This window comes from Hippichthys cyanospilos, chromosome 9, assembly GCF_059441005.1.
Source record: "Hippichthys cyanospilos isolate Australia breed blue-spotted pipefish chromosome 9, RoL_Hcya_1.0, whole genome shotgun sequence".
NCBI classification, from domain to species: Eukaryota; Metazoa; Chordata; class Actinopteri; order Syngnathiformes; family Syngnathidae; genus Hippichthys; species Hippichthys cyanospilos.
The window spans coordinates 19,547,481-19,572,656 of NC_142377.1; the positions used below are offsets into that span (position 1 = coordinate 19,547,481).

General features: G+C 40.4%; 3 protein-coding genes across 11 annotated transcripts; 2 read left to right on the forward strand and 1 right to left on the reverse strand.

Annotated features, from left to right (window-relative positions):
• Nucleotides 1-416: 416 nt before the first annotated feature.
• On the reverse strand, nt 417-7,723 carry LOC148419338 (uncharacterized). 5 transcript variants are annotated; one of them, XM_088423261.1, is made up of 4 exons: nt 7,612-7,723; nt 5,358-5,580; nt 3,743-3,977; nt 417-2,728 (listed from the first exon to the last, which is right to left on the reverse strand). In XM_088423261.1, exons 3-4 carry the CDS (start codon nt 3,888-3,890, stop codon nt 2,001-2,003), a joined length of 876 nt encoding a protein of 291 aa, XP_088279387.1. In that variant the 5' UTR covers nt 3,891-3,977; nt 5,358-5,580; nt 7,612-7,723; the 3' UTR covers nt 417-2,000. The 5 variants fall into 5 exon arrangements, with proteins under 5 accessions (XP_088279387.1, XP_088279388.1, XP_088279386.1 ...); XM_088423262.1 differs by lacking the exon at nt 7,612-7,723 and adding an exon at nt 7,092-7,598 and having other exon boundaries at nt 3,743-3,892; XM_088423260.1 differs by lacking the exon at nt 7,612-7,723 and adding an exon at nt 7,092-7,596.
• A 692-nt stretch (nt 7,724-8,415) lies between these two features.
• znf362a (zinc finger protein 362a) lies at nt 8,416-18,864 on the forward strand. Of its 4 annotated transcripts, none has more exons than XM_088423254.1 (9): nt 8,416-8,733; nt 14,262-14,328; nt 14,591-14,783; nt 14,916-15,035; nt 15,205-15,508; nt 16,434-16,658; nt 16,778-16,856; nt 17,835-17,993; nt 18,100-18,864. In XM_088423254.1, the coding sequence occupies exons 2-9, from the start codon at nt 14,263-14,265 to the stop codon at nt 18,253-18,255; spliced, it is 1,302 nt and encodes a 433-aa protein (XP_088279380.1). In that variant the 5' UTR covers nt 8,416-8,733; nt 14,262; the 3' UTR covers nt 18,256-18,864. The 4 variants fall into 4 exon arrangements, with proteins under 4 accessions (XP_088279380.1, XP_088279382.1, XP_088279383.1 ...); XM_088423256.1 differs by having other exon boundaries at nt 8,417-8,733; nt 14,618-14,783; XM_088423257.1 differs by having other exon boundaries at nt 8,417-8,733; nt 14,675-14,783.
• A 915-nt stretch (nt 18,865-19,779) lies between these two features.
• On the forward strand, nt 19,780-24,857 carry emp3a (epithelial membrane protein 3a (MAM blood group)). 2 transcript variants are annotated; one of them, XM_088424505.1, is made up of 5 exons: nt 19,782-19,927; nt 21,559-21,647; nt 22,992-23,094; nt 23,184-23,324; nt 24,371-24,857. In XM_088424505.1, exons 2-5 carry the CDS (start codon nt 21,570-21,572, stop codon nt 24,544-24,546), a joined length of 498 nt encoding a protein of 165 aa, XP_088280631.1. In that variant the 5' UTR covers nt 19,782-19,927; nt 21,559-21,569; the 3' UTR covers nt 24,547-24,857. The 2 variants fall into 2 exon arrangements, with proteins under 2 accessions (XP_088280632.1, XP_088280631.1); XM_088424506.1 differs by lacking the exon at nt 22,992-23,094 and having other exon boundaries at nt 19,780-19,927.
• The last annotated feature ends 319 nt before the right edge of the window (nt 24,858-25,176 follow it).

Genomic DNA, 25,176 nt, shown 5'->3' on the forward strand with positions numbered 1-25,176 from the left:
ATTACACAGGGCGGGGGAGGTCGAATTATATTTCAATTTTTGACCTTGTTTGCATATTTTAGTTTAAAGTAATATTTCCTCATTTTATTAAAAAAAAAAAAAAATCAACTTTGTGCAGTCCAAATAGTTATTTTGAGATGCTACTTCTATTCCAAATAAATAAAACTAAAATTGTGCATATAAATTTGAAATAAATGTTTTTTTTAGGTTTTGACCGACCAACTACTAACAGAAATGCATTGCTTGCTGGATTTTATCATGAATTGTCATTTCCTTGAGAAAAAAAAAAATACATTGAATCTAAAACCGGTTTTGACTACATATTACATATTATGCATTTTACAAATTACATGCTTATGTTTTTGGGTCTTTTATGGAAGAAAAAAATAAAAGGGAAAATCAAGAAATCGAGTTAATTCAGATTTAAATTAGATTTATTGCAAAATTGCCATATATATATTACATCAGATTTATTTTTTTCAAATGACCATCTATTCATCCATTTTTAAGCACTTCAATGCCCATTAAGGTCAGCAGGTTAGCTTTCTTGCTTGACTTGGGTGACTGGTCAACTACACAAAGCGCAAATAGAAAGTCTGACATTCACACTTGCCGTCTTCGATTAATACACAACACATGTTCTTAGAATACAGAAAACCCCACGCGAGCACAGGCAGGCAGATCATAGCTGAGATTTGAAGCCAGAATCACAAGGTGGACAAGCTGACCACAAGTCAACTAACTGGTGAGCCATCATCTATTAGTTTTTTCACTGTGTGTTCTTATTGTTTGCGTAATTATTACATTTTTGATTCATCTTGTGTAAGTTTTCAGTTTCCATGTCATTCCCTGTGTAATGGTTTTTATCCACCCTTGGCCCTTTGCTTTTCTTTTTAGTTTGCTCACCTGTCCAACTGCAGTGTGTGTAAACAGATCTTACTGGTCCAGTCGCAGACCAGTCGCCAAATGTTTGAGTTTAATAATGTAATCACTGCTTTCTCTTTTGTTACTTTTTGATAAGATTTGTTTTCATTCAAACTTAAGCGGTGTCATTTTAATGTATGACAGAACAATCAGTGTCCATTTTATATTTTGGTCCTGATAGCAATCTTAAGACTTTTTATATTTATGTACAGTATGTGTGGGTATAAGAGTCCGAATCAATATTAGAACAATTGTGTTTATCCTTTTTAGCCCACAATTTTTACCTCGTTTTTAAATTCAGCCATCCTTGACTATTGTGCTTGACCTAGATTTGGGTCATTGGTGAATTATTTCATCTGAATTTGCGTTAGAGAATAGAAGTAGAAGGAGCCTTTGCATATTTGTTATTTGCTAATAATTGCTGTTTTTTTTTTTTACCTTGGAGCAAATAGGGTGACCTGGGGTGGCAAATCCCCCACTTTGCCACTTTAACACGGTCAGACCTATGAGGATTTTTTTAATGATTTTTTTCTTTACATTTTACAAGCATGAAGTATTCTCATGCCACATTAACTGCATATATGAATTTCTATAGTTACAACATTATTTAATGAAACCCTGAGTGTATAAGGTGTCAAAAAAAATGATGGCTACCGCCCTTGTTGAGCAGCTTCCTTTGAAACCTAGTCAAATCAATTAGTAGTGCTTTGCAGTCCTGTGTCATCTCGGTGCCAATGAACTATGTTGAAATTTGGTAGAGGATTTTCACCAGCATATCACATGACACATTGACAAACAACCATTCATATGCACATTGACCTTAATGTGACATTTCTTTGAAAAGTCCCTCGATTTATTGTTTTGACCACCATCAAAAATGAATGATGATCAAATTCTTATCTGTTAACGCCAGTCTATTGCATCCCGGTCCTGAAAGTGACCACTAATCCTCCTCAGCTTTAGCCGGCAAGCCTCTCTTCAACCTGCCTCCTCAGCACCTCGCCGGCATCCGAGTCCCCGCTTGTAAACACCATCCCGTAATCCCATAATCCCTTTCCCATAGTCGTCCGATTGCCTCACACCGACGTGACGACATCTGCGGTTGATCCTCGGGGGGCGGATCCCATTAAGAATCTGATGCAGGCCTCCAGGAGGGTCTCCACGCTCCTTAGCAGAAGAACATTGACGCCGAGGTAAAGCGGAAGCACTATGACGCCGAGCACGGACAGCAGGGCCAGTGTCAAGTTTGAACCCCGCCGCCGCCGCGGCGTTTCAAGGGGCATCACGGTGTGCGCCTTCTCCTTAGATTGTCGGCCCGTTATCGTCCGTCGCAGGAGAAGGAGCGAGCACGTCAGCAGGATCAGCATCAAGTAGAGGAAGGCCACGGCCCAGCAGGGGCGCATTGCGTTGGGCAGGGGGCTCAGGATGTTGGGCAGGCATTGCATCAAAGAGCCACCGCCGGCCAAACAAGCCACCGCCCTGACTTCCTCCGACTTCCATCGACAGCGCAGGCTGAGCGCCACCGCCACCCAAACCGACAAACAGCACAGGTAGCCGATGGCGTGTCGCTGCCAGCTGTCTTTCTCCTCCTCATCTTCATCGTCATCAAACTCCGACTCTTCCCTTTCCTCTCTCATCCACAGGAATCGAGTGAGGGTCTCCACGGCTATGAGGGGCGTGAGGAGCAACAGCACCGCGCCGTAGGTGTGACTCAGGAAGAGCAGGAAGCGCAGGGCTATGACACCCGCCGGCGGCGTCAGCTCCACGATCCAAGACTCAAATAGGCCCAGGAAACTCAGGTACACTGCAAGACACAAGGTGACATTTTCACTCAGCTTCCTGTTCGGGTTCAAGATGAGTAGGAGAATGTCAAAACTGCCTAACAACGTAGAACAAACCAAACGCATTAAACATCAACAATGCAATAGTGTTTTCTAAACGAAGAAGGATTTTCATCTTTTTTTCAGTTTCACTTTGATGCAGTTGTTTTTTTTTTTTTCAGTTTTAGACTAAACTGTAACCCGTATAAATGCTGCCAAAAAGCGGTGTTTTTAAGTTTATTTATATTGTTTGTTTTTTTTTTTGTTAATGTTTAAATCATAGGTATCGAATTCCAGTCCTCGAGGGCCGGTATCCGGAATGTTTTTGAACGCTCTCTCTCAAACACACCTGATTCAAGTGATTAGGATCATTTTCAAGCTCCTGTTAGTGAACTAATCATTTGAATCAGGTGTGTTGGGAGAGAAAACCGGAAAACATGCAGGATACCGGCCCTCGAGGACTGGACTCTGACACCTACGGTTTAAATGGATACAGATGTAGGTGTACTTATACATTTTCTATAGATAATCTTAGAGTAGGGGGGTCAGTCTTCATTTAACGCATCATAATCTAACGTGTTTTGTAAGTATGGCAGGGCAGGTATCAATACAAGCTAAGAGCTTTGTATTTGTTGAAAGGTCATTGAGGCTGCAAAGAGCCTAGCAATGTACATTTGGAAAAAGTTTCAAGTCTGAATTTTTGTACACACAAAACAAAAAAATCACTTCAATGTGGCACTTTTGTATTCAAGACATCCGAGTCTACAAGAATACAAACAATTTCAAGTCCCTACTTTCAAGATTTAGTGATTTTTAAACCAAAGTAGAGAGATTTTGTGAACATCAAAAACACCTTTTGCCTTCATCGAACCTTTCAAAGAACCATAATGCAAATAGGCAATTCAACGCATTGTTTATTTCGCCGATGAAATTGTCGCTGGACCTACAGTGTTTTTTTCTAAACACCTTTTAACTTCAAGTGTTTGCCACGCGCTGACCTGTTAGCAAGAAGTCAGTGAAGACGAGGACACAGCAGCCGCAGAATCCCACGGGACTGCGCGACGTCGCCAACGAGGGCAGGCACAGGAGGCCGCACACCATCTTGAAGACGCACAACACCGATGCGCTGTCCAACACGCCGTCCATGTCTGCGGCCACACCACACGCAATGTGCAGCTCAAAACCGGTTTGCCGATTTGGCCTGGGGCTGCACCAGCTCAGGAATGTCACCCGCTTGGCAGACCAGAAAAGCCATCGTTATTTCTGCGCTTGCTGTGCTTGGGAATCAATACTTGAACTTTGCACTGTTGACTATGAGGGGACATCATTTACACAACTTCGAACAAACACTATTGAGATACTCTCATGTGCAATACTGAAATGCTTGCACACACATCCTACTGCTTATGTTGTTTTTGTTGCTCTTGCACACAACTGAGACACGATTCTTACAGCTGTCATGCAAATGAACGCTCACACATGCTGCTGACAAATTGCTTTTACGCATGCTACCTAAAAGTTCTGAAACACCACTGAAACAATGTCACACAATTCCCAAATATTTGCATACTGTAGTTATACTGAAATCATCACTCGTTCATGCACTACTGAAATGCTCTTATACTCTTACACTCAAACGCATTCCTGAAATATTCTGATTTTTGTGAAACGCTCTCATGCGTGGTTTCCTCAAATTTTCTCACACTCACACAATTGAAGATTATTACACACTCGTTAAATATTCTCAAACAATTGTTAAATGTGATATACAGTACATTATGCAAAATATTTAAAAACTTCACACACCTAAAATGCTCTCTCATATGCGACTGAAAAGCTCTCATGCACAATTAAAATATACTAACACAGGCACACTTTTTGAAGCCTTCTCACACACCTCTGAAATGTTCTCTAATTAATTTAAAAGATAATACATGACTAAAATTATGCCAGTCAGTATTAAAATGCTCTCATACATAGGTTGTAGAATGGTTCTCAGATGTGCTGCTGAAATTTCTCACAAATGAAATTCCCTTGTTTACAGTCGAGAAATCTTGCAGTGAAACTCTCACGCATGCTGCTGAAAAACTTTCACACACACACTACTGACAATGCCTCACACATGCACCCCTGAAACATTCTCTCACATGCTGCTGGAACTCCCTCACACAACTGAGGTTGTCATACACCTGCTGCTGAAAAGCACACCCACTACTGAAAGTTTTACTGAAACTTTTTTTCTCAAACACTAGGCTACTGAAATTCTCAAAAGCATGACCAAAATCTCTCACATGCACAACTATACAACTGTCACCCATGCACTACTGAAACAATATCACACGCTAACATAACACTTTGATACACTACCGAAATCCTCACATCATTCCCACGTTATCCTGAACTATGCTCATAAAATATATTGAAATGCAGTGAAAAATGCATTTCGGTAGTGTGTGTGCGTGCATTTCAGTAGTGAGCACTAATCCTGACGTGCCCACAACGATGTTTACACACACACACACACACACGTGACAATCACTTGAATCAGCAACATATGATCACTGAGCGGGCATTCACTCCAAGATTATTTTGAGAGAGCGGAATTTTCATTACCTGGTCACCCCCGGGAGCCTTCAGAGCCGCATGTCACTCCGGAGCTCTTCAACAAGCTCACTTCCTCGTCCCTCCCCACCCCCCTTTTTGCCGTGGCTAATAACCCTCCTCCTCAACTGCACGGCCCCTCGCTTGTGGCCTCCCAGGGTGCCTTGCTCGCTTGCACCTGGAGCAGTGGCGGGCGTGGCACTGTTTGAACAGACTCGAGGAACCAGTCAAACAACTAGCACGCCCGCGAGATGAGCGTGTCAAGACAAACAAGGTGAGAAGAAAACAGAGAAAGGGAATTATTTCACTTGTTCAGGCAACTGAATGCTAATACACTTAACCCGAGAGAGAGTTTATGACGCTTTCAACCTCTTGGTGATGGGCCGCTTCGCCCATGTAAGAAGACCACAGTGAAAATTGATGACCATTTATATTCATTGTAAAATAAATGTGCATCACTTGTACAAAATAAATACATTTTATAAAAAAATGCTGCCACACTGAATGTGGCAACCAATCATTTTCGCAGTGACAGATCCCGCGGCCAAAAATACTGAAGCCGGACATGTCATGCCTCAAACTCGAGTAGGATTCATTATTACACCAGACGTACTGGCTCTCAGCTCTTCTCTCCACTTCTCAATGTAAGAGTTATGTTACTGGATGTATTATTGAATTCCATTTATTATTTAAACACTTTGAAAATGGGGACAAGTTATGGTCCTCCAGGGGTTATAATGTCCGTTTTTTGCAAGCAGTCATTGTTCCAAAATTAAAAAATATAATAAAGCCGGTGTTTATGAAACATTGACTCACCAAAGGGGCTAATGAAATCATCAACATGATTCCACATGGACATTTTTTTGGAGGGGGACTCTTACAATAGACTAATTTTGTGTTTATGCAGTTTAAAAAACAAAACAAAAACATTTTAAAGTTGTTTGACATGGGAGAATATGATATTTACATAATGGAACATTCAAAAAGGGGGTTTGTCTTAAACAACATTAGGGTCCCCTTTTTTTTTTAAATGTTCACTATTGCAGTGAGTTGAGTTCACAGCCACCATTCAGCGCTGCCATCTCAAATGCGCTTGCAAGTCAAAGCGCAAAATGCACCGAACAATCTATCTTAAAACTTGATTGTAGCTTTATTACAGTTTGAGAGTTAGTTCAAAGCTTCTTACTACCTTTGGCTGTTGCTAGGTAGATTTCTTAGGGCACAAACACAAGTGCCCCTCTAGGGTTGGATTACAAACTGCAGACATGCGTAATGCATTGCACTAAGGATTAGAAAATACGATTATTCACACACACTAATCTAGGTACAATTATGTCTCTATTAAATACAAAAATGAGTCATTTTCAGAAAAACATTTCAACATGATTGTTGTATTTCCTCAAATTGCGCTCTGCTAGGCATGAGTCATCATAATCACTTGGACAAATAAACTTCTCAAGCTTCTCAAGGAAAAAAAAACCTTAAACTAGAACCGAAACCTCACAATGAACAGGTTTACATGTGTATCAGTAGTCCACCATACTTAATCATCATTAAATTTACATTCCATATGTTCAGTGGTTGGCCCTATCCACTTTTTGCAGTACTTCTAGTAGTATATATTTAAAATGTTGGATAAAAACATTTTATCCAATCATTTTGCTAACTTGACCCTTCAACATGATATCGAACAGAAACCAGACGGACTTAAAGCTTCGCACGTATTGAATATATGAAACGGATTACCATCATCTGTCGAACGGCCAATGATCCAAATGTAATTCATCGTTAGTTCTTTGGTTTATGAGTCTACTTTCAATTTAAAGCGTTAAAAGATGCACTAAAGGCAAACATTGTCACAAAGGTGTCCCTTTGTGTGTTATGAAGGTAGCCACTCCCACTTCAGAGGCAACAGTCATTCCGCTAAGTTTTTTTTGAACAAAAAAGCGTAGTTTTGAAATGCCTTTTGAGCAATGTGTTCCAATACAGCGTTCTGTTCCCTCGCTACTTCGTGCTTCATCCTTTGCGCCCTTAGTGCTTCGCGTTGTGCAAAAAGCCGTATTGAGGAGAGGCGCGCTGTGAAGGTTTCCTGCATGCCAAACAGTCGAGTTGACTGTAACTGCACATGCTATGAGCATTCCTCCGACATCCACTTTGAGTGGAGCCTGACCAAACATAAAAACTGGCAAGCAGCGTTTACACTCAAAATTCCAATTTGTTACAAAAGTATTTGCAACGTCTTCCCAAAGGTCTCTTTCGTCCTCACCGTACTCCCTTCAGCTGCTCATTGTCACTTGCATGTGAGATGCACTTGGAAATAGCTCCTGGAGGTACTGTAGTCAAAAGCTTGGACGAGACTGGCGAAGCAACCAATCTATCAGCTTACGGGCACTCCTACAAGACGTGATTGGCTCCCGACATCGGCAGGAGTGGATTACAACACCTGCCCTCATTGGTCGGAGTCATGCCGGGGGCCATTCAAAAGTCTTGTAGGAGACTGGCGAAGCAACCAATCCATCAGCTCACGGGCACTCCTACAAGACGTGATTGGCTCCCGACATCGGCAGGAGTGGATTACAACACCTGCCCTTATTGGTCGGGGACATGCCGGGGGGCATTCACAAGTCTTGTAGGATGCCCATGAGTTGATTGACTGGTTGTTTTGCCAGAGACTAATTCTGGACCTCCGTGCTCCCCGACCATGGCCAAGGAATGGAAACGGGAAAAGATAACAGTGCAGTTACTGCATAAGGTTTAATAATTACAGATTTAAGTAAATACGTGCAGTAATCTTAGTTTCAAATACTCAAAGTATAAATTCTAATTCCTAATTCCTGGATTTCACTAGTATAATAATAATAATGTGATCAGAACTTAATAATAATAACAATAACAAGATAGATTGTGTTAATAGCAACGATTGTATTAATCATAATAAAACTATTGGTTAGAATTAAATAATAGGTATAATATCACTAGCAATTATTCCCAAGTAAACCTAATTGGAATGGTGATGACGCTGCTCGCGCGGCCTGCTCTGTGGGTCACGTGCCACGAGCACCACCTGGCGCTGATGTGTGCACATCAGCCCGGCCCGCGCGTTCACGTGCAGCTTTCTACCAACATGCAGGGAGCGCGTTCACGTTCCCTCTAATCGTCCTCTCTCCCCATAAAAAAAAAAGAACCCAAAATGTGGCATGAAATGGGTTAAAAAAAGAAAGAAAAGAGAAGCGGAAAAAAATCTGATCACTGCCGGGGGTTCGCCTCCTGCAGGACCCAGAAGTGAACAACAGGCGACCCGGAAGGTTTGAAGTCCGCCTGACTGCAAATCGACAGGAAAAGAAAGCGAGAGGCGACCGTTTCCCAAAGAATCTTCTCATTTCAGCAGGTACGTCCGCGGTTCCTCCTAACAAATCTCGTCGACGTCGCCGAGCTTTCAACTCGCTGGATTAGTATCGTCATTACGCAAGTCGTGCAGAAACTAAAGTTGCCATTGCTTCCCCCCCCCCAAAAAAAAGGAGCCACTCTGCGGCGCCCCTGTGATAAACGTCTATTTATTTCTCGATTGCATTGCATTCGCTGTGCGAGCGCGATTCCTATCCATCCCGCACATCCTCCATGAAAGACGTCGCGTTTGTCGGAGGAAGTGTCATCAGGGCTGTTTTTTTTTCCTCCCTTCAAGCAGCCGGGATATTTAAAGCTGCAAAATGCGAGTCAACAAGGCGAAAGGGAAAAAGGGGGCCGCTCGATGTGCACAAACGCTCGCCTGTGCCCAACTCGGAGTCGCCAATGGGGCCCGCTGCTTATAAAAATAAAAGCGAGGAAGGCGCTGCCATTTTTGTTTCTCTTTTGTCTCATTTTGGGCCAAAAGCAGACGAGAGAGGAGGCGGCAGGCTGCAACTAGCCAGCAGCATCACAATGAAACGTTACCTTGCGTTAGGACGGAACGCCACATTTTAAGGATGATTCTTATTCATATTGAAGATCCCTGCAGCTCTCCAAATCGGTTTACAGTAGTAATCATTACATTTCAAGCATTGATGATCATCATTGTGGCGACGATGGTGGATTACGCAACATGAACTCAAAATCAAACCCTTTTATTCGTGCAGAACATCGTATTTCATTTTTCTAATGTTTTACTATGTATCTATATGAATACGTGGGGTTTTACACTATCGGGATTTCTCAGCAATTAGAGAGTTCACCAAAAAAAAAAAAATCAATATTTCTACTTGAACAAGCGATGAGCGAGTACCTACTGTATACCAAGTAAAAAAAAAAATCGGGACAGTAACTGGTCTTGTTTCAAGGCATCGTGCTTCACAATCTAGAAATTATAAATTAAAAAATAAAACATTGTCATTAATTTATGGCATTTAAAGGAAAATGACATATTTGGTACGTCTTTTTGTAAAATTATCTGTTTTTTTTGGGGGGGGGGTGTTTATCAGAGGTAGGTCTGCTAGTGGTATTGGGGATCGATGATTACTCAAGAGTTGAGTGCTTGTACTAGTTTCCGTCTGAGGAAAAACAAAATCGTTGACATCGTTGTTGCTTATTTAGCGTACTGTCAGCCCCTGCAATTCGTGAGAGATTGGAAAACATGCTGAAAAACATTCAATGTATGTTTGGGGGACAGATTAATTTTGAGTTATTGACAAAAACAATAAAATTTCAATAGAGATGTGCATTTAGGGATCTCAACAAAAACAACCTCTAAGGTCTTTACTTTCATTTCCCAGCATGTTCAAATCGTAATTGGAGTCTCCAGTTTCTGCACCATTACAAGATGAATGTGGCAAAATTTTAAACGACATTTTAATATTATTTTGTTTTATTTTCTTTATTACCCCTGGTTAGGCTAGTTTAAAGACTCTCATTATGAATGTGTGCATAAGTTTTTGTCCTGTATATGTGCCCTGTCTCGCCTTTAATAACAACAAGGGGGATGGATGAGGTTAGCTTTAGCCATCCATTTGCAATAATGCTTATCCTCAAGAGGGTCACGGGTGAGCTGGATCCGGTCCCAGCTGTTTTTTGGCGAGAGGAAAACTACTTCCTGGGCTGGTTGCTGAGTGGGAATTGAACCCACACCTCCCATGCATAAGCTAGGCGAGTGAACAAATACACAGTCATTTCATCTTTTTTTTTTTTTTACCTTTTACCTGGGTCCTCCTAACTTGAACCTCTGCATTACCTGGCAAGAACAAAGAAACACAAATGATTTAGGATTTGGCGGGCATCCATTATTTATTGGTCATGCTTGTCCTCATCAGGCCCCCAATGGACCTGATCCTCTCTGACAAATGGACTGATTAGCAGCCAATCGCAGGGCACATGTGGACAAACTACTTACGCTCACGCCTACGAACAATTAGTCTTCAATGAACTACCACGTGCATTAAATAGAAATTTATAAATTGAATAGATTCTAATGAAAGTGAAAACATGTCAAATGTTATATTTGTGTTTGTTTATATGCTAGTTAGCAGCAGGCTACTTTCTGGTTCATGGACAACAGTGAAAGATGATACCAGCAACTATTGATAATAACCATTAGTATGTTAATGGTTTTCTTAATTAGGCAAAGCCATGTTGCTTTAAATACAATCTCTTTGTTTTGTTTATTTTGATAGTAAACATAAACTGGAAATGGAATTAAACAGGATGAAGCCTCTTTTTTGACGACTTCTTCAATTGTTGTGCATTTTTAGTGTAAAAACAAACAACAAAAAATGCCAAATGACTGCTTGTACCTCAAAGCATGTAAGTCAGGTGATCCTAACGGTTAGGCACTCCGGTGTACTTTTCCAAAAATAAACGGTTAAGCCGAATATGCTACTACTGTTGGTGGTTCTTGGAGAGCTTTAGAAGATTCATTCTGAGGTGGAATTTGGTGTAAAAATGATGACAACCACTACACTAATTCTGTAGTAAAGTGTAGGCCCAGGCCATGAATGTAAAACTATTAAATGAAAAACAAAATATGGAACTAAGTGAGCAGGCCTCCTTGTACTGCATGATGATGTATTCTTGCGGCTTTCTTTATTTGTCCTTTTGTAACTTTGCAATATGGGGACCGTCGTAACCCGAGCCCGCCGTGCGCACGTCTCGCGCCTGCACTTTGCTTGGAGGTAATAAGACACAATTCCATGGTAGACTGGGGTTGTTTTTACATGTGTTCCAGATGTGCAGAACCTAATTTTTGCATGTACATAAAAAAAATCTCTTTTTTTTTTTTCCCCTTCTCCCACTGTTTTTTTTTAGTCTTTTGGAGACATTTCTCATTGCATACTTTGGCACTCTTACACCATTCCTGCGTGTGTTTGCTTTAGCCGAGGCATAACACTGGGCCGCGTACGCCAGCCAAAAGCAACAAAAAAAAAACTATTGGTCCCGTACAACTCCCCTTAAATATTTGTCTAATGATGGCGCAGTGGATCGCTTTCACCTCCTGCAGGCTCGTCTAACTTGCGGGAATTTTGTGACATCGGCGCTATGCTTGCTTTTCTTGTTACTGAAACACTTTTTAAATATACTCAGTACTAATGCATACTAGTATCTGCGGTAGATGTACTGTCTCGTTATCCAGGATTTTGCAGCCATGGCAATTTAGATTGGGTTTTTGTATTTTCATTTTCACAAAACAGGGGGAAAAAAAATAACAATTTTGATCTTGTCCCGTTTTTGTCCTTGAGATATGACAGAAGTAAATGATGAAAAGTGTATGTTCCCACTGATCGATGCAACTCGGAATGAGTAAAAATGAAAGTAATTACCCAACTATAAAAGCACTTTTTTCTCTCAAAAATGACGGGCAAAAGTATGGGTGTATCCTATAAACGGTAACTTAAAAAGTAGATGTATTTTTTTGGGGGGGGGCACAATTCAAGGAAGATTGATATGTCAGACCCATAAGCCGAGTTTTAAAGCACAATGTGCTGAAAGGTATTCCATTTATTATTATCGTTTATTAATTGTGGTCCTTGGCATATACACACAATCATTACCTTGGTGAAACATAGATGCTGAGCATCTTTTGGTATTTATGGTAAAATGAACTCAAGCTGCGTAGCGAGGAAGGAAAAACCAACTGCTTCGAGCACATTCAAAGCTACACTGGCGAGGCGTTCACTGACCGCTCATAAGGTAGGAACTTAAGGTTATAAACACAAGAAAATATGAAGTTTACAAAAGATGAGATTTATTCTGTTTTACGATAGTTTTTACATAGTTCCCAAAGTGTTGGTGTGTCTTACATCCAGTAACTTAGAAAATACCAGAATTTGACCCCAAAATTAAGGTCGTTTATATACATAGGTGTGTCTTATACTTGGGGAATTAGGGTAATAAAAATGCTCAAATGACTTTTTTCTCAAGTTGCTCTAATGCAAGTTTTGAATCTTATTAAAGCATACCGTATGAATGCCATAGATAAGAACACACAATTTTGTTTCTGGCAGAGGGTGAACACATGAATGCCAAAAAGTTGATCTTATGGAGTTATCAAAGAGTGTTTTAATTTTGTATATTTTTAGTGTTATCATCATGTTCCTCCCAGGCTTAAATGCATTGTTTGGATGATCAAACTTAATATTATATTAAGTGGTGTGACACCATGGCAGAATAAACAATGGTGTTGTCCACGTGCTCTAAACTGAGCCTCAGATCAAGAAAATAGATTCCTCCAATAAAAGTGGAAAAAAAGAGGAACCATTTTTTGTTTGTTTGTTTCCTTGGTTGCGAGAGACGCAGAGCAAGTGTGTGTGTGTGTGTGTGTGGGGGGGGGGTGGGGGTGGGGGGGTGGGCTTCCATGATAACTTTTAAAGGTTGACCTTATGGAGCTGAATAATAAAACTAAGTTAAGGTTAAGTGGGGATGTCATTTTTCTTTTTTTTTTAAGTATTCGAGACAAGTCCCCAAAATGTCTGATAAAATTGTTGGTTCCACTCGAAATGTCCAGCTTTTAACACCTTTTCAAGCATGGGTGCTTCCGTTTTCTTTTTGCCCCAGAATGAAAAATGGTACGGTCCTGTGATCTTCTTTCCTCCACGTGGGGTTTGAACGATTTTGATAGCCTTGTTGTTGCTGTGCTTCTTTTATGTCAGCATACCACCAATGATGATTTCAAATGCAAACAAATATGTGTCATGGGTACAAATAACAAGGGTTAGGGTATTATTTGTTTCACTAACCTTTTTCACTGCTACGTTGGTTCCTCAGTCGGTTGTTGGACGTCAGGTCTGTGATGGCCTGTGTTTACTCTGATAACGCTTTGACAGTGAGGTCCCCCAAACAAAAGCGCTGCTCATGTGACCACATATCTACCAATAGGCATAGACGCCTTCTCCTCCAAATGCCTTCTTCACCTTGCCTGTGCAAACAGCTAACTGAAGCTCTTGTAGGATTTTGAATAGGTGCGCGAGAAAGAAAGTGTCCGTATTGCATGCAGTGATTCTAAATTGCTGATGGATAATGTAAAATTAGACATGCGTTCTTACACTTGTAGCGATTTTGTATTGCTTAATTTCAGATGGGTGAAATTATATTGCAGATGGGCGGCACGGAATTGCAGCTAGGTAATGCTAAATTGCTGATGGGTGATGCTAAATTGCAGTTGTGTGATAGTAACTTGCTGATAGGCGATGCTTAAACGTAAATTGCAAATTTGTGATGCCAATTGCAGGGCAAACAAAGACAAACAACCATTCACACACACATACGCGCCGAACGGCAATTTGGAGTGTTCAGTACACCCGCCATTGATTTTTGGGGGGAATTTGGGAAGAAACCCGAGAGAATCCACCCTAAAAATGAATGAATGCCTAGGGAAAACATTAGAACACATCACAATAACAACTACTGTGGCCATTTTGAACTCATGTTTTTTCCCCCCTTCACTTTGTATTTCAGAATGGCTGAACCTCGCTTTAACAGTCCCTATTTTTGGCCCCCGCCTCCTACCATGGCTGTCACTCAGGTGAGTGTCATTTCAAGTCTGCTTGCCTTTAAAAATTTCCACAGGGGAAAAGAAACTGATGAGGTGTTTTTTGCATACATCATTCAGCCTGCCCAAATCTCTAATTATTCAAGTAGTGTTACCTGGCAACACGATCACAGAATTCGGCATGCAAAAAAATGTCTTTTACATTCAAAGGAGACTATTTTTAGGATCTGCAACCTTGACAATCTCAAAAGAAAAGAGATTTTTTTTTTTTTTTTTTTGCACATTACCTATTAAGTCCGCCATTGTTCGAATGAAGGAACAGCTGATGGCGGAGAAGATCCGAGCGTCTCATCCGCCCCCTGTCACGCTCCCTTCCCAGCAGTCCTTGTTGTCTCCGGAGGGCAGCCAGCACGTGACGTCCAAAGCCCAGCAGCCGGATGTCGTCCTGCAGGCCAGCCCCGCCCGACCCACCTCCAGCTCGCTAACGGGTACTTTTTCACCGTTGCGCATCCACCTTGTCGCTGCGGCGTCACGCACGCAACGTACGCCGTAGTTTGAACGCCTGAAGACGTTTGCTCGAGCCCTTGGCGTGATGATGATGCTGACGACGTGTTTTCAAGGTCGCATTCTGGGCGACGTCAACTTGAACCTGGACGACAAAGCGGCCATCAAAGCCAGGGGATTGTGGGAGGACTGGCGTCAGCTGATCGAGCACCCCGCTCGGGCAAACCATCTTTCGGGTAACGGCAGGGCGCTCAAGGCGAAATGTTTCCATCATTTTCAAATATATATATATATATATATATATTACTATTACTTACTCTTTGAAGATCACCTCAGTAATACGCAAAACGGAACGTTTTAGTTTCCTGGAAGGCAGCATTTTCATCAGGTGCTTTTGTTCTTCAGGTGTTTCCCTGGCATCCAGAACGGGAAACCTCAACAGCTCTGAGGTCACCTCCCCCACCACGCCGCCCTCCGGAGCCTCCACTCCCCACCTGCTCTCCAGCTTCACCAACCCCCATGGGATGGAGCCCGTAAGAACCAACGGAGGTCTCATGGGACTGCTCGGGGTGTCCAAACCCCCTAAGGAAGGACGCCGGAAAATCAAAGCGGAAAATGGCTCCTCGCTCTTGGTGGTGCCGTACCCCATCTTGGCGTCCAGCAACGATCAGTCCGCCATCAGCATCACTGCCAAAGAGAAAACGTACAGGTACAGCTTGTAATCCAATGGTATACACAATTTTTTCTTTTAGCAAGAATTTCAATTGTCTCTGTGCAAGCCGACTGTAACGCAATGCAAAATCTTTCCGTCTATGGAGAAGCACAGCTCATTATCCAAATCATACCACATCATCCGTTACTTTTTAGCCATTATGATGCAAAACATTCCACCTTGTGCGAACTAGCCAGCTACCGCTGTAGCTCCCTCTGTCTGTCCGCCGGTGTGTCCGTTTCATGTGTTGATTCAAAACAAAAAAAAACATTCTATATTTAGCGACCATAATCCAAAGAATTCCACATCATGTGTTATGTATGTAAAAATGGCCCGGCTAGGGGTTGCCTTTTCAGATAAATTATTTCACGGAGCCCACTTTGAGAACCACTGATCTGAACCTCGTGTTCCCTAAACGTCGGTCCTTCTATCACACAGGTGTCAAACTCAAGGCTCGGGGGCCAGATCCGGCCCGCCAGATCAATTTATGTGGCCCGCGAAATCCTGATCAAACTTCAAGTTATTGGTTAAAATACTAAATTTGCAAGTTGTCCTCAACATTTAAAAATTTGGGGGTAAAAATAACAAGCATTTTGTGTTCCCATCATCTCTTTTGAACAGTTTTTACCGGGCTCTTATTTCAAAACTAGGTAGAAGTGTGACAAAGACAGCTAAAATTGATTTGATTTCACGATCATACCGGCCCTCTGACAAAAATTATAACTAAAATGCGGCCCCTGATAAATATGAGTAAGACACCCCTGTTCTATCACCTTCCGGTGCGGTATTTATCAACCTCGGTTCAAAGCAGCCCGCATCCCGTTCTTCGTGATCCACTTCATCCTGTAAAATCTGTCGCCGTTCATGCAAAGGATACCACATCTAGTCCACCTATTGCGTGTCGTTTGTATCCCGGCCGCAGGTGTAAAGTGTGCCCGCTGACCTTCTTCTCCAAGTCGGACATGCAGATCCACTCAAAGACGCACACGGAGGCCAAGGCGTACAAGTGCCCGCACTGCACCAAGACCTTCGCCAACGCCCCGTACCTGGCGCAGCACCTGCGCATCCACCTGGGCCTCAAGCCCTACCGCTGCGCCTACTGCGAGAAGTGCTTTCGACAGCTCTCGCACCTGCAGCAGCACACCAGGTGGGCTGCTCCCCCCCCCAATGTTTTGCTTCGGAAGGAATACCGAAGGCTTTTGTGGAAGAAAGAGGTGATTTTGGAGTTAATGTTGCCTTTTTGTTGTTTGAATGAATTTTGCTCAGAATCCACACGGGCGATCGGCCATATAAATGCTTCCAACCTGGATGTGAGAAGGCTTTCACTCAGCTGTCTAATCTGCAGGTAAACTGCCGCTATTACATTTACGAGATCAACTAGTATATGCGTTTGGATTATTTTTATTCTATTATTTTATTTTGCATGTGTATTTTTAGTTCTTTTTACCAAAGCAGATTTTTTTTTCATGATAACAAAACTTGTATATTTTTATCTTGATTCTAGTGAGGATTTACATGTTTTTATTGTAGTTAGAGACTACTTAGTATTTAACATTTAAAAATGTGTTATTTTAGTTTTATAATATTTACAATATATGTTTTGAACAGTATGTATTACATTGTTCATTCAAAACTAAAATACAGTGATGTTTTATTGCAAAACTGAAAATAATCAAACGTTTTCATCATTTGTCTTTTAATTGTTTTTGTAATAATTTTACTGTTAAAAATTCAAATGTTATCTTTTTATTCCACTTAATAAAATAAAATGCTTCATACTATACGTACTATACTATGTATATTGAGATTTGAAGTGTGTTTTACCTTAGTATGTATACAATTTACATGTTGTAATTTGAACAATATTTTATTTTTCATTCAAAACTCAATTACAGTGATATAATTAATTTTATTATTACAAAACTGAAATGCAGTTAACATTATTTCTCATTAGACTGTTATGATGATTGTAATGATCAAATTTAAAACAGTATATCTGTGTGACATTTTTATTGTATTATTGTTTGTTTTTATTTTGATTAAAACTATAATGATTCTTTTTAGTGTTAAAAAGTGAACTTTGTCATAGTTGATTTTATTTTTCTTCATAGAAGCTTAAAGCTTGTTTTTGGAAAGATTTCTATTTTATGATCTAAGAAGTAAAAAAGTTTATTAATATTGTTATTCTGCCGCAAAACTCGAATTTTACCCTATATTTTTTGTTTTATCACTCAACAATCTGGAGTGAAGATGGATGTACAATATAGTACAATATATACTGACAATGTAAATATTTTGTTAATGTTTTGTTTTTGTTTTGCAGTCTCACCAGAGGCACCACAACAAAGACAAGGCGTTCAAGTGTTCCAACTGCTTCCGCGCTTACTCGGACGCGGCGTCGCTGCAGATGCACCTTTCCGCCCACGCCATCAAGACCGCTCGGGCCTACTGCTGCAGCACTTGCGACAGAGCGTACACGTCGGTGAGTCGCGTCAAATCTCGCAAATCGCCGTCGATTTTTTTTCACCACTTTCCTCAATGGAAACCACCCAAAGCATACCACATCATCCCCACACCTTGAATTGCAGGAGACCTACCTCATGAAGCACATGTGCAAGCACGCAGCGGCCCAGCACGCGGGGCCTCGGAGGAGCGACGCCCCCCACCACCACCCCCGGACGGATGCATCGGACCTGAGCGCCGCCGCCATTTTGTCCCGACATCACCTCTCTCTCTCCGTTTAGTATACAACGACAACCGTACAACGGATGGACTCGGGTACGACCAAAAACAAAAAAGAAACAAAAGTGCCAGAGTGTACTAATATCTTATGAGGGGCTACAGTGCTACGTTCCTCTGTATTAATTATAAATATATATATACGCATCCGGATTATGTCTAATGAGCACTTTGAGGCCTGTAAAGGACAGACCTACAACATTTATTGTGATGTCACAGATTGTTCTTCTTTTATACGCGCCCTAACTTTTTTAATGCTCGTTAAAGTATCTTATATAAAGTATGTATCTTACGTTTGTGTAAATATTATGTGCCCAGTTTTTGTATCTTCGATATTTATTCTTTTTGGCCAAGTTCCCTCCTGAGATCACTTATGTTTTGATAAGGAAAAAAAAAAATGGGTTCAATTCAAAAGCAAGCATATTTGGTCCACTCGCACAATTTAATATGATTAGGTATAAGTTACTGTATGTTTCAAAAAAATTTACCTTTACAAGGATAACAGTTTAAGTTTAACATTAACATGTTCATTATTGTGGTAGCCTGTGTGTCCTAACACAAAAAAACATAGGATTGACTGTCAAACTTTTTTTCTAATAAAACAGTAATCAGAATTTGTGGTAAATTATTTTTTCCCACAACTTTTTATCCATCTAAAACTATGTGTGTTTGTGTTTTGAGCTTTTTAGACTAAGTTGTTTTACTTATGGTGGCGCAGTGAATAGCACGATCATCTCACAGTGCAAAGGGACCCGAGTTCACATCCACCTGTGTGGAGTTTGCATGTTCTCCCCGAGCCCATGTGGGTTCTTTCTGAGCAATCCAGCTTCCTCCCACACTCCAAAACATGCATGGCAGGTGTATTGGACATACTAAATTGTCTTTAGGCGTGATTGGGTGCGTGAAGGGTTGTTCAACTCTGTGCCCTGCGATTGGTTGGCAACCATTTCAGGGTGTCCCCCGCCTACTGCCTGAAGCCCTGTTAGATAGCCACCAGCAAGCCTATGACCCTCGTGAGGATAAGCTGCTCTAAAAAATGGATGGATGGATGTTTTATTTATTTTCACTTTTTAAAATATAGAATTGATTTTCTTTTAAATTATATATACCATTTTTTTTTTACCAAAGTTAAAGCCAGTAGGTTTACTGTATTATAGTGTATTATTAACAATGATAATTTGTTATGCTTGTATGCCGATTTTGGCTTTTGCTTCTACATTTGAGCGTGGTGATGTCAACTTTCTCTCACTCATCAGTGCGTGCATGTGCCTGTGTGGTGTCTTGGGTGGCCTGACACTTCCTGCGCATTGGCCATCCCAAGTGCCTCCAAACGCTTTGAACTTCCTGCCTTCATTCACCTCCCTGTGGAGTCATGGCAGGCTGTCATGGAAGACTTCTTTTCTCTTCACTACTAACTACATTTGGACTCCTTCCGAAGAGGGAGCGGAGTGGAGGGGGTGCAGATCGGACCGATCCAGGGGAATTTGATTTTCCTCCAGACCACAGTTATGAGGGGGAGGGCCATTAGAAAGGCGGGAGGCGCGGGTGAAGTTGAGAGGAAATGGGTGTAGGGTACTCCTCCTATGCCGCTACACATTCCGACTCTCCTAGAAAAGAGCACAGAAGGAGGATAACATCACCTCTTGGGACAGAACTCCAAAGCATCCAAGTAAACTGGTAAGAATGCATGATGAATTGAATTTGTTCATAAAGCTAATAGTTCGGACCGTATCGGGACCTCTTACGTAAACTCAATGCACTACATAGTAGAACTGAACAGGAAGTAAAGGCAAGCTGCCACCTATGGAGAGTGCTGAGAATACCTTTGCATGCACCGCCTCTGTAATACAAATGAATCATAATGTAGGGGCTATTAACGATGCAATTAAATATCAGAATCTTAGTCATCATGAAAATAAATGTAACATTCATAAAATGCTCGGGTCTGATATTTGCACACATACCAATGCAATGACAGGTCTCATGAAATGTGTTTCCTATCATTTAATGTCCATTTTTTTCATTAGATTTACATGATTTTGGCATGTCGCACAGATCTGCTAACTCCTGTGCGAAATTATTGGCTAAATGATTCCATACCTATTTTTATAACGTTTCATGACAAAATATTTGACAAAGCAAGTTATTTAAATCATGGAAATTCTATTTTCAAAATCAAATAGAGCGTTTTGCATGTGTCCCTAGAATTCCTGTACATCCTGTCTTGTTGGTCCACTGCCCCTTTAAGAAGCCCCTAAATGTTTTCAGTGATCATACACCATAATTATTTTCTGTGTTTCAAACTTTGGATGGAGGCTGAAAAAGTGGATAGTGGCAGAAATAATTCAGTGGAGCCTCACATACCATACCACCCAATGCATTAGTAATAGCTATGATTTATTCACAGGTTTTTGTAGTTAGCTGGCCAACCCGGTCACTATACCTAACAGAAAAATGAGTGTTCACTTTACTCGCATATACTGTACCATAATTGGATACTAAAATTGGAATTTACTGTAAGTTTGATCATTTACATTGAGGCGTGTGTGTAGTTAGGTGTATAGTTTCCCATCCAGCCTGTCAGTGAAATACTGATTTGTATCCAAATTTGTGTTTAAAAATAATTTTCTGATTAGAAATATGTTGGTTGAACAATGCACATCTTGCTAATGAAATCATGCTGCTAAGTGAAGGTCATTTATGTGCTCATAAATGGTGAATATTAGCCAAAAACCCTGTCAGCAAGCTCATATCTGTTTGTGTATGCCTGCGGTTAATGAAGGGGGGGTTGCAGTACGTACTAACATCATGACGTGAACTTAATACTCCCATAATGAAGTTCAATGGAAAATTTCAACTATTAAACTATTAAACAAATCCCAAATCCTTGGTAGCAGCATAAAGTAATCATGCATTTCTCTCTTTGTAATTGTCACAATTACAGCCTCTGTTTGGAGTAAAGGGACTTTTTGAATGGTTTTGTGTAGGTTGGGGTGGGGGTCAAATAAGACATAATCTAGCTACTTATGCGCAAGTGAAAAAAAAGTTATGGGCATGTGGGTTGTGATGTCATGGGGACAACTCGATGAGAGAAGAGAGAGAAGCGTTTTCGTGATTGCTCTAATAAACAAAAGATGTGCAGGAGAAGGAGTCACGAGATCGAGGCACTTTTGGGGAATTTGCAGTCTGCACCTCATCGTGGAGACTTTTCATGAGGAAGTTGAGCTGTGATTCATAACCGCACACATTTGGGACACTTCCTCAAGGCGCCGCCTAATAATAAGTTGTATTCTTGTTTTTTGTTACAGCAACCTCAGCCATGGTGTTCCTGCTCATATCTTTGACCGTGTTGCATCTCGTCACCCTGTCCATGCTCCTCGTGGCTACCCTGGAGAAAGTGAGTGACACATCTCGTCCAGCAGATGACGCTCTAAAGCCACATACCTTAATCGCTGCATAATATACAAAAAATTAATAATCATACCGTATAACACTACTTACCAAGCTCCAGCTGTTAGTTTAAATTGATGTCTTGACCTAGCATCCACAAAGGTGTAAAAAACTTAACTTTTTCACTGTGAGATGTCAGAATAAAGGTAGCCCTTGCTTAATAAGACGAAAATAAAGTCAAACTATTCAACTTGCTCCAACTGTACAATTATTTCAGGAAAATTCTGCACCATCGCAGCTGAAAAGATCGAAATTATAAAACCTTCAGTTAAAAAAAAAAAGGAATACTACGAGGCTCCAGTGGTTTTTGTACAGGCAAAGTTTTTAATGACATTTTAACCATTAAAAAAGTCACATTAAAAAAGAAAGAAAATGTTCTCAATGACTAAAAAGAAAATGAACTATTCACCAAGTGCTGGTTGTGCAGGAAATGTTGAAGGGGATGAGAAAGCAAACAATTCATGTCATTCTGATTAATATTGTGTTTGTAGAATTATAAATTAAGCAGCTAAATCCACCTGTTTTATTATACCGAGGAGTAGCTCACTATTTGTCACAGATGAACTGAGGTCATGGCTCACTTGTTGTCTGAGTTTGGTCATGTGTCATTCGGAAGCTGAGCTATGATTGGTCATGACCTGAGTCCTGTGCAACTGTGATGCCATTTTCAATGGACGGCCAGTGGCAAAATGGCCGCCTCCTTAAATAGATAACAGATGTCAACAGTATGACTTTGCTTCTTAATTCATAGCGTAACATTCATAGCATATTATAGAAAAGACAGTTTTTGGGTTGACTACCTCTTAAGGTTCAAGCCTGTGTCTTTTGGTGTCCAATAACGCACTCAGTCTGGCGCTTTTCAGCCTTTCACATAATTCCTCTTGGAGAGACTATCTAAAAAATACTTCAACGCATTTCATTCCATTTTTTTTTCTAAAGTGGATGACTACCAATTGCACATTCCACCCAAAATCCGGCAATTCCATGCAGCCTTTTCTGGAAGAGATTCAAACTTAAGAGAGAAATATCTTCCCTCAACTGAAGTCTTTGTCTTTGTTAATAGGAAGTCCAAGTCTGTGTCTTCTGGTGTCCCCCAGGGTTCTGATCTATGTCCTGTGCTTTTCTGCCTCTACATTCTCCTCTCATTATAAAAAAAAAATGTTAGAGTAGATTTCTATGCTGATGACTCCCAACTGCAAATCCCACTTAAAACCTGAAACTCCGTGTGTGTGTGTGTGTGCGTTCGTGCGTGTGTTTGTATGTGTGTGTGCGCTTGCGTACGCGTATGTAGTCCTGGTGGGTCTGGGACAATTCAGAAATCAGCGACCTGTGGTACAACTGTTTCCACGACAATTCCACAGATACGTGGCTTTGCGCCGCCACCAACGAGAGCGGTAAATGATCACTTGCATGTCTACATGATCCCATCGTGTCTTCAAGTTTGCTTCAAGTTGGAAAACCGTTAGCTCTTTGCTCCTTCCAGATTGGCTGCAGTCGGTTCAGGCCCTAATGGTGCTGTCGGTGGTCTTCTCATCCATCTCCCTCCTGGTTTTTGCGGCTCAGCTCTTCACAATGTCTAAAGGAGGGCTCTTCTATCTGACGGGACTTTGTCAGGCCTTTGGCGGTACTTATTGTTATTAATATTATTGACTGAATGTTCAGTGTCTTCATACACAATGTAAATTGACTTTTTAATGTGTTTGTTGACTATCTATAGTTTTACTTATTTTAAGTCAAGCTTAAATGCTGGGTCAAAAAAATAAAAAGTAGAGCAATCTAGTACTTGGGTCAATCGCTTAAATTTTGGGGGTTGCTTGATTTATTCCGCTACAAAAAACATCAAACTTTTGGGGCTTCTTTTGCACAAAACAAGCCAGGAAGTTTGATCAAATGGATCCAATTCAGGGATCGGTCCATTTTTGACAAATAACAGGCTATTTTAGACAAAAATATTTTTAAAGGGCAATAATACCATTTAATTCAAAACATTATGTTACTGTATTTTAATTTAATATATTATAACCATTTAATAGTTTCAACAAACAAAATGATGATCAATTTGATTACAGTTTATCATTTATTTAATGTAATTACATTTTATTTTCCATTTCTGGGAAGAGTAATTTGTTTGAAAATCGCAGCATATGCATTTATTAATTTGACATTAACTTAAATAAAATGCGTTATTGTTCAATTTCTTCATTTAATATTTTATTATTCTGTGAAGTAGAACTCATATGAAGGCGAAAATAATTTTCTCAACAATATTTATTTCAACCTTTTTCGAGCCGAGGCAAATTTCTTTTCCCTTTGAAAAATTTCAAAACACACCACCAGCCAACACACCACATTTAAAATGTGAAACTCTGTAGCCTATATTAACAATATAAAGTCAGTCAAATCAAAGTTTCATCAACAGGAATCGAAAGAACATTGTTCATAACGTCCCTTAAGATCTTGTCTCAAAGTACTGTGCTTCTGAGTATTTATTACATGCTGCAACACACTAATCACACACACTAATGTCAACAGCAATTGTCGTCATCCTTTTTAATCTGAATGTATTTTTTTCAATTACTAGTCTAAGTAGAAAGGTATAGAAGTAGGCTTAATGGCTGGTTGTTCAAATTAGATTTGATTTCACAACATTTTTTCCTTTACCTTTTGCAGGTTTCACCGACTTTGCAGCTTGCCTCATCTTCACATTTCACAGGAAGGAGATCCTCAGTGACTCCAGAGATCTGGGTGAAGGTCACTTCGGTTATTGCTTCATCCTGGCATGGGTGTGCGTCCCCCTACTGCTGATCAGTGGCATTCTGTATGGACATCTGCGAAAGAAGGAGTAAAAACACTACTTTAACATTTGCAGGAATGTAATGGACTGAAAGGGCCATTTTGGTGTAGCCTGTAAAAATATCAAGTCTAAAGGTAAGAGCATGTCAACAAAAATGCAAGCAGTGCAAACATGATGCAAAACCCCTGTAAATTCATGCATAAATTGCTGTTTCTCGCATCGAATGATGTAACTTACTGCAGAGTGGGTTCTTTGAATTAAAAAAAAGTCTTTGACATCCTAAACAAGTCATTTCTTTTCCCAGTGAGATGAAATTAAAGGAGTAGGAGACACATAGGAAAAAGAAGGATATTGTGATATGCAAAAGGGATTTTCCTTTTAGTTCAAATTTCATTAAATTTGTATGTTTTAATAAAACAAAAGTCTAAAAATAATCTTTTTGCTGTACTTTTTTTCATTTTCTCATTTTTGGAGAGAAAAATATGCTATATGTGAAAGGGTATTTTTTAAAATTAAGTTTCATTAAATGTGTATGTTTTAATGACACTAAAGTCTCATAATAATCTTTTTGTAATTCATTTTTTTCATTTTGTCATTTATGGTGAGGAAAAAAATCTGTGTAACTCATAATTTTAAAATTTTTTGAAAAAAAAAACACCTAATCTAATAAAGAAAGAAATAA

Coding starts and splice junctions, on each gene's coding strand:
- LOC148419338 (XM_088423259.1), bottom strand. Junction 2,729..3,742: donor CACTGACTTCTTGCTAACAG/GTCAGCGCGTGG, acceptor TGTGTCTTGCAG/TGTACCTGAGTTTCCTGGGC.
- emp3a (XM_088424506.1), top strand. CDS start 19,812: ATGGGTGTAGGGTACTCCTCCTATGCCGCTACACATTCCGACTCTCCT. Junction 19,928..21,558: donor CAAAGCATCCAAGTAAACTG/GTAAGAATGCAT, acceptor TTTTTGTTACAG/CAACCTCAGCCATGGTGTTC. Junction 23,325..24,370: donor ACTTTGTCAGGCCTTTGGCG/GTACTTATTGTT, acceptor TACCTTTTGCAG/GTTTCACCGACTTTGCAGCT.
- znf362a (XM_088423254.1), top strand. CDS start 14,263: ATGGCTGAACCTCGCTTTAACAGTCCCTATTTTTGGCCCCCGCCTCCT. Junction 14,329..14,590: donor CTACCATGGCTGTCACTCAG/GTGAGTGTCATT, acceptor TTACCTATTAAG/TCCGCCATTGTTCGAATGAA. Junction 15,036..15,204: donor TCGGGCAAACCATCTTTCGG/GTAACGGCAGGG, acceptor TTTGTTCTTCAG/GTGTTTCCCTGGCATCCAGA.